Source organism: Thamnophis elegans, chromosome 8 (genome assembly GCF_009769535.1).
Source record: "Thamnophis elegans isolate rThaEle1 chromosome 8, rThaEle1.pri, whole genome shotgun sequence".
In the NCBI taxonomy this organism is placed as follows: Eukaryota; Metazoa; Chordata; class Lepidosauria; order Squamata; family Colubridae; genus Thamnophis; species Thamnophis elegans.
The window spans coordinates 67,201,053-67,213,752 of record NC_045548.1 but is presented as its reverse complement, the minus strand read 5'-3'; the positions used below and the strand labels follow the sequence as shown (position 1 = coordinate 67,213,752).

The 12,700-nt window shown below is 45.7% G+C and overlaps 1 protein-coding gene across 2 annotated transcripts in view; it reads right to left on the bottom strand.

The window, feature by feature from the left end:
* Positions 1-5,739: 5,739 nt before the first annotated feature.
* NDUFB9 (NADH:ubiquinone oxidoreductase subunit B9) overlaps positions 5,740-12,700 on the bottom strand; it is an 8,303-nt gene continuing 1,342 nt past the window's right edge. The window contains exons 2-5 of one of the 2 annotated variants that reach the window (XM_032223097.1): positions 12,030-12,095; positions 10,776-10,968; positions 8,699-8,812; positions 5,740-5,996 (exon numbers count right to left, since the gene is read on the bottom strand). In XM_032223097.1, the coding sequence (XP_032078988.1) occupies positions 5,865-5,996; positions 8,699-8,812; positions 10,776-10,940 (411 nt within the window). In that variant the 5' untranslated portion in view covers positions 10,941-10,968; positions 12,030-12,095 and the 3' untranslated portion in view covers positions 5,740-5,864. The remainder of the gene's footprint in view (positions 5,997-8,698; positions 8,813-10,775; positions 10,969-12,029; positions 12,096-12,700) is intronic. The other variant, XM_032223096.1, reaches the window with a different exon arrangement.

The window sequence follows — 12,700 nt, the reverse complement described above, 5'->3', positions numbered from 1 at the left end:
CTTTGGAGTTGGTTGTGTCTTTTGTGTATAAGCCAAGAAAGGATTTGTGTGGGATCTTGTTGGTGCCTTTTTAAGTATCACTGGTCTATAAATTGTGGGAAATTATCGACCTCCAAGATAAAACGTATTAATTTTACATATTTGGATGAGATGATTTAGAAAACAGGTAATAAAGGTGCCGATTGAATACATTTTTCAAGCTACTTCCGAATACACCAGTGAGTATATTTGCCCACAAGGCAGCGAGGGTCTAATGATCACGATGCCTCAACAAAGTACGATAGAAGAATGAAAATGGTTAGCCACATGGAAGCATATAAATCTATCTTCATTTTGAGATCAGCAAGACATGCCACTGAAAAACATGTGTGTTCAAAGAAATTTTGCTTTGCCGTTGTAACTTTTTGTGCGATTTCATCTTGTATGGTCAGATTCAATTTATGTCTTATTAGATCTATTTTTTTCTTTTATCTTGTTATTTTGAGGCATGGACTGTAAATCTAGTTCTAATCTTTTGATTTCTTCCTGCATTCGCTCTTGCTTTTGTTTCCTATTCTTTCTTCTTCTTATCGTGGAAGCTATAGTAAGTCCTACACTTTGGTGGTATCCCACAAATATTGTAGCAGATGTATCTTCCTTTGTATTTATTTTTAAAAAATACTCTCATCTCCTTTTCAATCACCTGTGTATATTCTTTTTCTTTCAGTATTTCCTTGTTCATCGTCCATCTCCCGTTTTTTTTTCTTTCGTCCTTTCCATATTACTTTAATAGGATTGTGATCTGCCCAGGTATTAGTCATTGTTTCTGTCTCTTCAATTTCTTTTACCAGCCCTGGGGTCATCCATGCCATATCGATCCTAGACCAGGATTTATGTGGATTTGAATAGAATGTATATTGGTTCTGTCTTCTATTTGGTTTCTCTCCACGCATCTTGTAAACTCAGTTCTTGCGTCATTTCAAAGAGTTTGGCCGTATTCTCTTCCTTATCTTGTTGTTCTTGTTACTTTTATAATCTTTTTTGATGTCCACTATTGCACTGAAATCTCCAATCAAATATACATTTTCGTATTCTAATTCCATTATTTTGTTATATGCTTTTCTATAAAATTCAGTTTGATTGTTATTTGATGCATAAATTATAGTGAGGAGTATTTGTTTTTGCTCTGTTTTAATCTCAATCATTATTATTTTTCCCTCCTCATCCAGCACTTAGACATATACCGCTTCACAGTGCTTTACAGTCCTCTCTAAGTGGTTTACAGAGTCAGCATATTGTCCTCAACAATCTGGGCCCTTATTTTACCCACCTTGGGAGGATGGAAAACTGAGTCAAACTTGAGCCTGGTGAGATTGCCAAACTGCTGGCAACTGGCAGGCAGCAGAAGTAGCCTGCAGTACTGCACTCTAACCACCATGCCACCGCGGCGCCTACTGCTGATTTCTACTGCAGTTCACAAGAGAAAAGCTAAAAAGTGCAGTTTAGATACCGAATAAAGATGGAACCTTGCCGTTTAATCTGATGTTAGAGTGTGTTAGTTTTTCATGCCAAAAGCATGAAAAACCAATAAATGAATGGGAAGTTCTTACTGGTATCAATAAAAAGATAAATTTATGATTGGTGTGGCATCATTGTCATTCCTAGATCACTTTTTGCAGAAACGTTTTTTCACACTTGACAACCACTGCAGCATCCGTGGTCACATGATTGAAAGTCAGATGCTTGGCGAGCGGTTCATATTTATGATGTGATTGCAATTTTCCCGGGATCATGTGATCCTTTTTCGACCTGATAAGCCAACTCAACGGGGAAACCAAAGTCACTTAACAGCCGCACTACAAACTTTTAATAGCTGCAGTGTTTCGCTTAACTGTGGCAAGAAAGGTCAAAATGGGGCAAAATTAACTTAGTTTCACTTAGCAACAGCAATGTTGGCCTATATTGTCATAAGTTGAGAATTACCTTGTATCGGCTGGGATTGAAAAATGTTAGCAACCAGTTCTCTGCACGGTTGCTGGGTGGGTATGGCCATGGTGGGTGTGGCCTACTCAGCTTCCTGCACCATGGCTGGGGGGGGGGGGGGCGTTTTTGCCCTCTCCATCCTTTGGAGGCTTTCCTCAAGCCTCCAGGTGGGCAAAAACGGCCTCCCCTGCGATCCGGAAGCCCTCTGGAGGCCAGAAGCAGGCCCATTTTTAGACTTACGGTAGGCTGTTTTCACCCTCCTGGAGGGCTTGGGGAATGTCTCCCAAGCCTCCAAGAGGGCGAAAACTGCCTCCCCCAGACTGCAGAGGCCATCCGGAGGCTGGAAAAGGACCTATTTTCAGAACTCAGGCCCGTTTTTCGCCCTCCCCAGGCTCTGGAGGCTTTCCCTGAGCCCTGCAGCAGGGTGAAAATGGCCCTGGGCTCCAGAGGCCGGAAACTGGCCTGTTTCTAGACTTCCTGGAGGCCTGTTTTTCACCCTCCCAGAGCCTTCCCATGGGCCCTGTACTTACCTGCATGATGAATGGGGCGCGTGGAGACTCCTGGGAGGGGGGGGGGCAGCCAGTCCTTGCAACAACCAGTTTAGCAAACCAGATGCAAAATTAACAATCAGTTTGCCCGAACCAGTGCGAGCCGGCTGAATCCCACCCCTGCCTTGTATTGAAGAAAACTACCTTGCAACGAAAGTTTCGGAGGCTGAGCTTATAGGTCAACTTCATTTCCAGTATGAGGCCCCTGTGCTAATTTAATAAATAAGGTGGAAACCATTAAGACAACTTGTGGCAAGAAAGGCACTTTCCATTTGTTCATTCTTAATCAAAGCAACTTCCCTAAAGCTCATTGCTCATAATTAAGAAGGCTTAAGCTCCTGTGACATCCTGAGGCCTTTGAGCGTTCAGTGAAGGATCAGGTATTCAAGGACCCATCTAGTCTCTCAAAAAGCCTAGCAACTTTTTAATTGGGATGATCCAGAGCTTATTACCTTCTGCCACAGAAAGTATGGTTTTCAACAGGTTAATCCTTATTAATTCATTAACTGTAAACTATTTCTTACAAGCATCTTTAACCATTATCCTCAAAGCGCTGACCAACTTATTAGCATTAGAAGGCTGCAGTTTTGTATTCTGTTTTAAGACGGAATCTGGCCAGGGAGCAGTTAACTCAAGAGAATACAACGTGCTTTCTACCTGGAAGAAGGGACTGCAAAAATTAAAGTTGGGATCAGTGGTCCAAAGGGATTCCAACTTTTTCCCAGCTCAATTTTATGTACTTTGGCTTCAGTAGGTAAAAGGGTAAGAGCCCGCTTCGGTCACATGTGCACGCATACCAGGGGTGGGTTTCAGCCGGTTCGCACCAGTACGCTAGAACCAGTTCGTGAAATTTAGTGTACCTTTTGGAACTCGTTCGTCCAGTGGCACAGTACCAGAACGCTCCCTCCAGCCTGCCCCCCCTGGCTCGCTCGCCCCGCACGCCGCTTGCTGATTGGCTGGCTCATCAATCGCCCCGACTCGGAGAGGGAGTTGGGGGGGGGGCTTTCTCGCACGCCTTCTTTCTCTGAAGGCGTGCGAGGAAAGCCCCTCCCATTACCCGAACATGTGAAGGAAGGAAGCTGCAGGCTCCTTTGCCTCGGCTACGCGACCTTTCGTTCGCTGTCTGCCTAATTAACTCTTTCATGCAGCAGAGAACGAAAGGTCGCATGGCCGAAGGCAAATGAGTCTGCAGCTTCCTTCCTTCACACGTTCGGGCAGTGAGGGGGGGGGGGGCTTTCTTTCTTTCTCCGAAGGCGTGCGAGGAAGCCCCCCTCCCATTGTCCGGCAGGGAAGTGCGGGGATTCTAATATAGTAGGGCAGGGGAGGCTGAAGCGGGAGATTCCCCGGTGTTCGCGCCCGCAGCTTGGGAGAAAATTAGCTGGAATCTCGAGCGAGAGCCGCGGGGCAAAATGCAACGAAATGGGCCACCATGGGCATAAAAAGCGCTGTCAGATCGCTGCCCACAGTCTGGGAACCAACCAAATAAAATTGGCTTCGCTTTCTTGTGCAACGAGAAGAAAGCTTCCTTGCGTGGCAAGAGAGAAAGTTGCCTGAGACGCAGCTGCGTTTTGCCTTGAAACTTGCGGTTCCAGCAACCCGAAAGGGACATTCTCCTAGCGGCGTCTCAGGCAACTTTCTTGTCGTGCAAGGAAGCAAAGCCAAATTTGTTTATTTAACCTTCCGCTCCAGCCTCCCTCGCCCTACTACATTAAGATCCCCGCGCTTCCCATTCCCGCTGGAAGCATGCAGGTCATGCGAGTGAGCAGACACACGAGGCCCCTTGATGATCTGAGGGGAGCCAGGAAGTGCCAAACTGCACCCAGCCATCCTCACTCCCTCCCGGCTAAGGGTGGGAGCACCTGAGACGCCACTGGGAGAATGTCCCCTTCGGGTTGCCGGGACAGCAAATTTCAAGACAAAACGCAGCTGCTGGAATCGGTGCACCACTGCAACTGCAACGTAATGCTCTCCAAGAAGCCTGCGTTACTGGGAGCAGCAGAAGGAGCAGCAGTGGGCGCCAATGCCAACCCCAGGGTCCAGCGTCCTTGGCAGCCGCGAGTTGCGACCATTTGCGTGTCTCTCGAGCTTCTCTTGGGAGGTGAAATGGTAGGCGCCCCACTAGCAGAGCCTCTGGGTAAAAAGCGAGTGAAGGGCACAGTGACGGGAGAGGCTGGCCATCTCCAAAGCCAGCTCTTGAAGAAGGAGGCTTCCCTGCCTCCTTCCACTGAGAACTGCAGGCAGCAGGCGGCTGGGAAAACGAGGCTTCTTTGCTAGCTTCCCAGCTGGCAAAAGGGAATTTTTCACCAACTGGAAGGTATGTGTGTGTGTAAGGGGGGGGGGGCTAGAGAGGGAGAGAAAGAAAGAGTAAGAGTATAAAAGGAAGGAAGAGGGAGAGAGAAAAAGAGAGAGATAGAAAAAGAAAAGACAAACAAAGAAGAGAAAGGAAGGAAAGAATGAAAGAGGGAGAGATACACACAAGAAAGAATGGAAGAAAAAGAAAGGGAAAGAAAGTGGGAGAGAGAGATATAAGAAAGAAAGAAGGAAGGAAGGAAGAAAAAGAAAGAACTTATGATCACAATTGAGCCCAAAATTTTGGTTGCTAAGTAGGAGCGTTGTTAAATGAGTTTCACCACATTTTACAAGTTGGCCACTCCTACCCGGTCACATGACAGCCTAGCCATGCCCACAAAATAGACCATACCTACAGAATAGATTCTAAAAATTTTTGAAACCCACCAGTGACGCACACAGAAGCAAAATTACATAATGGATTCCTTTTGTTAACTACATCCTTTATATCAGGGGTCCCCGGCGTGCAATTCAACCCCCCTTGTTTTGGTCCTAGCAGGCCTCCCTGATGTCTCCTTGGACTAAAAATGGGGCACTGGGGGGATGGTTATTCACCCGCCCTCCCCGCATATGAATACGCGACCACCCCACCCCTGTGCATGTGCACGTCTCCCGCATGTGTGGCAGAGATACGAAAATCAGCTGACCAGCAGGAGGCGCGCACGCATGCACAGTGAAGCTGAGCTGGGCGACGGCACGCATGTCCGCAGAGTGGGGCTCCGCGTGCCACCTGTGGCAGGCGGGCCATAGGTTCGCCATCCCAGCTCAATGCCAACATTGTGGAGTATCATTTGACTTCTTTAAGAGACACCGCACATCTTCCTTGTCTGAGTTAAGATCGCTCAGGTAATTCTATATCGTAATGGCCCAGGTAGGCAGGTTCACTGTTCAGCTTATATCAGACTTTTATTGGGTTTTCTAGTACAGTAATACAAGGAAGAGCGGCTGCAGGAAACTCACAGAAACATTTCGTGGGATTAGATAGACCTTCCAGAAAGGAGCATTTTACATCGGGTATCTGCGAGGCTTAGTTACGTACTGCCACCAGAGAGGAGGCAGGTGTCCCTCTTTACGAGCGGGAGGTAAGTCTTCAGTAGTAGGACCACCGGGTGGGGTTTCTTCCTGAAGCTGCTGGACCTGTCAGTGAGAGAAAAAGGGTTAAGCACTACCCAGAACCTCAAGTATTTAATACACTCGAGGGGGAAATGTATAATTTAGGACACATCTTAAGCAGTGGTTCCACATTACAGGTAGTCCTTTGGCTTACGAGCACATAGTTCATGTAGTGGCCATTTCAAAGTTACGGCATCATGGAAAAAAGTGACTTGGGACCATTTTTCACGCTTACAGCCAATGTAGCATCCCCATGATCAAAATTCGGATGCTTGGCAACTGACTCATGTTTATGACGGCTGCAGTATCTCAAGATCATGTGGTGATCCTGACCTTTTGCGACCTTCTGACAGGCAGTCAATGGGGGAACCAGATTCACTGAACAGCTGTGTTACTAATTTCACCACTGCAGTGACTCACTTAACAACGGTGGCGAGAAAGGCCTTGAAATGGGACAAAACGGTCGCTTAGCAAGCATCTCGCTTAGCAACATAAACTTTGGGCTCAGTTGCGATCATAACTTTCAGGATTTACCTGTATAACTAATGCAAGGGTCTCCAAACTTGGCAACTTGAAGACTTGTGGACTTCAACTCCCAGAATTCTGGCTGGAGAAATCTGGGAGTTGAAGTTCACAAGTCTTAAAGTCGCCAAGTTTGAAGACCTCTGAACTAATGCATGGCATTCTATCTGACGAGGAAACGCTGAGCCAGGAGGTAGTGATGAGGCAGAGGATAGGGGGCTGTGCTTCGTCTCAACAAGGCATCTGGGGTGGCTTCCAGACCACTCCCAACATTTCTTATACAGGCAGTCCTCAACTTGCAACCATTCATTTACTGGTCGTTCTTTGAAAAGAGCAATTTATGACTTATGGGTTGTTTTTCACACCGCCACTGCAGCATCCCCACAGTTGGGTGAGCCAAATTCAGATGCTTCAGCAATTAGCTCATATTTGTGACGGTTGCCGTGTCCAGGGGTCGTGTGATCACTTTCTGTGATCTTCTGACAAGCAAAGTCAATGGGGAAGCTGGAGTCACCACGTTGCTAATTTGACTGCGGTGATTCGCTTAACCATTACGGCAAAGTCGTAAAATGGAGCAAACCTCACTTAACAATGCTCAGCAATAGAAACTTGGGGGCTCCATTGTTGTCATAAGTTGAGGACTACCTGTAATTAAAAGAAGTTTCCAGCAGCACATCCAAAGGGTTTTTTAATTTCTTGGAAGGTGTGTGTGTGTGTGTTGTTTTGTTTTGTAAGATAGCTACAAGATGAGGAGAGAGTTCAGTGGAAGCATTTTTAAAGTCAAATCATTCCTTTCAAGCATGAAAAACCTTAATACGGCAGTTCATAAACATAATGCACCCCTGAATCCATTTTTTAAAAAACCACCAACAGTAAGCAGTGTCACAGTATTGTTTGAAAATAGGCTGTTTTAAGATATTTGGGGGCGCTTTGATTAAAAGTTCATTTCCAATTCCAGCCAGCAACAGATCTAGAAAAAAAAAATACAGTGATATTGCTATAAAGAATGTCCCCCCGCCCCGACTCCATCCATTTAAAAACTTCTTTGGAGATTCAGGGATGAATAGAAAAGAATAAAGGTAAAGGTTCCCTTGCACATGTGTGCTAGTCGTTCCCGACTCTAGGGGGCGGTGCTCATCGTTTCAAAGCTGAAGAGCCAGCGCTGTCCGAAGACATCTCCATAGTCAGATGGCCAGCATGACTAAGCACCGAAGGCGCATGGAACGCTGTCACCTTCCCACCAAAGATGTTCCTATTTTTCTACTTGCATTTTTACTTGGTTTTGAACTGCTAGGTTGGCAGAGGCTGGGACAAGTAACAGGAGCTCACTCCGTTACGTGGCGCTAGGGATTCAAACTGCCAATCTTTTTGATTGACAAGTTCAGTGTCTCAGCCATTGAGCCACTGTGTTCCAGAAGTTGGGAGAGAGCTCCAAATGGACAGAGGCTGAATGAATGCATCTAATACTAAACCAGCTCAACTGGTCAAGTTCACTCTGATGTATCTTTAGGATTTTCGGGATTACGTGTGCCTCAGTGCTATAGGCAGAAGCATCCCTCGGAATAGATAAGAGCATTGAAATATGTGGCACTTTCTCAAAAGGCCACATCATTTTCTAAACTTCCAAAGTAGCCACATGATCCCAGCAAAAATTTGAATTAAGAAGCCAAAGTGTGTAGGGCATGTCATCATATAATTATCATCTTACAGGCACATTATTTTCCTGAGCCTGTGTGGCTATTTGAACCCCAGAAAAGCCTGGCTTCCTTGAAGAGAAAGAGACAGACAAACGGGCAGGGAGGGAGGCAGGCAGGGAGGGAGGCAGGAAGGAAAGAAGGAAGGCAGGAAGGAAGGAAAAGAAAAGAAAGAGAAAGAAAAGAAAGAGGGAGAGGGGTGAGCGAGTGAACGAATTTATAGCATGCCAAATATTAAGCTCCTTTGGGAAATAACCATTTTGGTGAGGCTTTTAAGAGGGAAAGTGTGTTTTTCTTCTCTAAGGCACCCATTTTACTCCTTACCTGTCCACTCTGAAAGAGTTAAGACTTCTGGCTCCCTCACATGCTCAAGGAGGGGGACTAAATAATAGGGTGATAGGCCATGAGCCCACATTTTAAGATCCCAAAGTATCACCCCACAGATTTGTGACTTGCTTCCAAATTATTTCACGGAAAAGCAAAACTGTAAAATATAGTCCGGTAACCAACCTCCTTGTCCCAACTTTCCAGGCGCAGTTTCTTCCATTGTTCTCTCTTAGCAAAGTAATCTGGGTACATTGCTTTCTCAGATGGATGCCACGTTTCTAGGATCCATTCGGGTGACTACAGGGTGGAAGTATTTAAAAAAAAGGTTATTCACTGCACCTTTAAAGTAATAATAGTCTTCTTGGTCTTTATTTTGTATATTGTCCATCTAATAATGGTCAGATTGTGGTTGTGGGTCTGTTTAAACCATTTTTTCTCAACGTCGGCAACTTTAAGATGCATGGATTTCAACTCCCGGAACTTTTCAGCCAACATGCTGGCTGAAGAATTCTGGGAGTTGAAGTCCATACATCTTTAAAGTTGCTGGTGTTAAGAAACACTGTTTAAAATCAAAATGGTAAGACTCCAAAGATACTACTTCCTGCATTAGAAGACTTCGCTCCAGAAAACTACTTGATTATCTTGGTAAGGCAGAATCAGGGCATTTTAGAAGAAAACGTTATTTCCATTTGTAGACTAACATAAAAGTGATGCGTATTTAGAAGCTCATAATGCTTTTTCCTTCTAATTTTGGATTTTACTTACTCAGGTAGCATATTCCTATGTAGTGTCCAACAAAAAAATTTGGAGGCTTATACAGGGATAAGAAATACCTATCTATGGTTTAAAAATTAGTATAGTCTTTATTGTCATTGTACAAAATAAATATACAATGAAATAAAAATGCAATGACAATATAATGCAATGGTAAAACCCCAAAAATAAAAATAAGGTGGAAACAACCAAACAGGCCTTTCAGAACAGCTTCATCTTCAAAAGTTCCTGAAAAATCAACCATGGGGATTGATCCAGACTAATAGCAATAGCACTTAGACTTATATACTGCTTTACAAGACTTTACAGCCTGAGGCTGGAAGGCTGAGTCAACCTTGAGCCTGGTGAGATTTGAACTGCCAAATTGCAGGCAGCCTGCAGGCAGCAGAAGTAGCCTGCAGTACTGCACTCTAACCACTGTGCCGCCGCGGATCTCACAGGAAGGCTGTTCTCAAAAGTTGGTGCTGCTACAGAAATGCAGTGCCTCCTTCAGCCTGCCAAAAAGCGTGGATGTAATAAAGGAATGGTAGGAGGCACATTATAAAATGGCGGGATGGTTGGCAAGTCTCAGAAACTGAATGTCTCAAATAATTGGATCCTTCCCTAGCAACCGCTGAGTGCATAAAACACCGTCCGGCAATGTGGAGAGTATGCTATACCTTCAGATCAGTTTGTGGGGCTCAAACTTCTGCCTCTGGATGTCTAAAGCACTAGTTGCAAACATGAGACACTGCTGAATACAGAACTGTCCTGTGAGCTTCTCCAGGACTATAGCTAGGCAGCAACTTTCTAGGCAGGGGTGTCAAACTCAAGGTCCACGGGCTGGATCCAGCCCACAGGGTGCTTAGATCTGGCCTGTGGGGCCACCCTGGAAATAGCGAAGAACTGCCCATGATGTCCCTGCCAGCAAAATAGAGCTCGGGGGGGGATGTTTGCTCCCTCTCACCTGAGCTCCATTTTCGGCTGCAACAGCCTCCTCAACCCTCGGAGCTTGGGAGGGCTCAGTTTTCGCTAGCAGAGCACTCGGGCCACCACAGGCGCCCTGACACGAGTGATGTCAAGCTGGGCACACCCACCCAAGGTCAAACACAACCCTGATGCGGCCCTCAATGAAATAGTTTGACACCCCTGCTGTAGAGTCTTCTGTTCCCTCACATCCCCTGCTATTAGGTCTCTCTTCAAACTGGAGGTCAAGTAGAAGTGCTCCTCCAAGCAAAGCATGCCCTGCCCGAGCTTCCTCCCATGTCTTTAGGATCTTGCCAATGCTGGTCACTGATGCTCATTAATGCGAGACCTGGACAGCTTCCCCATGGCCTTCATTCATGGATTCTTCCTCAGAACCAGAGCACAATTCTGCATTTTAGGGGGAATCTCCTTCTACTTACTAATGAAAGGTTACTGAAATCTCTTGGGATTGGGAATGCCAGTTTTCTGCAACCTATCGAGGGACAGATTACTTGTAATGCCTGCCATGTCACCTCCTGACCTTATAGCACTCGTATCTCTCATAGCTTGTGCCACCTGGAGAGTCGGGAAAGATGTACGGCTGAGGATGTTGCCTTTCCCAAAATTCTTCTTCGGCGGCCATCAACAGCTTGGTTGCTTTAACCATGTCTTTTTCATCCTTGTGCTCATCAAATCTTGCTCTCATCAGGCAGGCGTAGTATCTATACTTATCCCTGAGAATATTAAAGATAGTATTTATTCCAAGAAAGAGAAACCATAGCTATCTTTAGAACTGACAAATACCGTATTTTTCACACTATAAGACGCACCAGACCATCAGACCCACATTGACCATAAGAGGCGTAATAGCTTTAGAGGAGGAAAACAAGAAAAAAAAATCTGCCTCTGCCTCCCAGCATCCATTTGGTATTCATCTGGCTAGCGTCCTTGCAGCAAACAGCAAACAGCATGGTCAGTTTCAGCATGATATCGCAGCCCCAGCAAGCAGCTTGTCAGGGCTCCACTCCGTTGCACCCACAACCGGTCAATTGAGCTGAGCTGCCGCCAGGGAATGCTGGAGACTTCGTTGCTGATTGGTGGTTGGATCGACCTCCCAGAATACCGCTGATCAGCTGTTGTAGGCGGCAGGCATCGCCAATTGCCATTGCTGCCAATCCAGGAGGCCGATCCAAACGTCAATCAGCTGCTCGGCAGCGAAGGCTCCAGCATTCTCCAGTGGCAGTGAATGGCGATAGCGATGACCAAACCTCCTTCCCCCAACTGCAATATTAACTCTATAAGACGCACAGATATTTTCATCCACCTTTTTGGAAGGGAAAGTGCATCTTATAGTGCGAAAAATATGGTACTTCATTTTTCCCTTAATGAGTGAAGAATTTTATTCATTCTTTCTATATCTGGTGATGTCAAGGGTACACCTCAGTTTTCTTGGCAAGAATTATAATGTTGAAAGGGACTTTGGAGGTCTTCTAGTCCAATCATCTTCCCAAGGCAGGAGTCCTCATACTATTTTTCGGCCAAATGTCTGTTCAATCTTTTCTTAAACACCCCCAGCAATGCTGTAACCACAACTCCCAAAAGGCACTGCTAATGGTTCCACTGCTACGAGTTCTCACTGCCAGGAAATTCCTTCCTGTTTCTTGGTTGGGTCTGACCAGCTTCCACCCTCTGCTGTTTTGGAGAATAAATTTACCTCCTCTGCCCTGTGAGAGGTCTTCAAACATCGGAAGACTGCTATCATATGTCAAGAATATGGAAGAGGCTTGCCACTTACTTCTTCAAGGCTGGCTTGGAAAGTTTGGACCAGCTACTCAAGCTCAACACATCTCAAAAGGTTGTTCTTGTGCAGAAAATATCAGGTGGGAACATAAATAAAAATGGGATAAAAACATAGCAAGAACACAGTCCTTAAAAACTTGTTAAGTGGGAAAATTATGTTGTTAAGTGGGAAAATTCCAGAAGCCTCCGGAAGGCCCCTGAAGGCTCTGGAGGGCTTAAGTCCATTCCTGAACTTCCGGTTTGCTCGTAGGACTGTTCTGGAGGCTTCAGGGAAGCTCCTGAAGCCTTGGGGGGGGGGGGGTGAGGCTGTTTTCGCCGCCCCCTGGCTCCTAGAAAGCCTCTGGAGCCTGGGGAGAGCGGAAAAAACATGCAAAAAATGGGGGTGGTGGTGTTCCATGCCTGTCATGCGCACAGAGGGTCGTGCACTGCATTATGGGTGCGGCACACCCGAGCACGACCTCCCTACGCTCCCCTCGCTTTTGGCACGCGAGCACTGTCACTGTCACTGTCCTATATTCTATTCTATTTTCTATCCTATCCTATATTCTATTCATTTCTATTCTATCCTATATTCTATCTTATCCTATATTTTATCCTATCCTATCTTCAATTCTATTTTCTATTCTATATTCTATCCTATTCTATATTCTATTCATTTCTATTCTA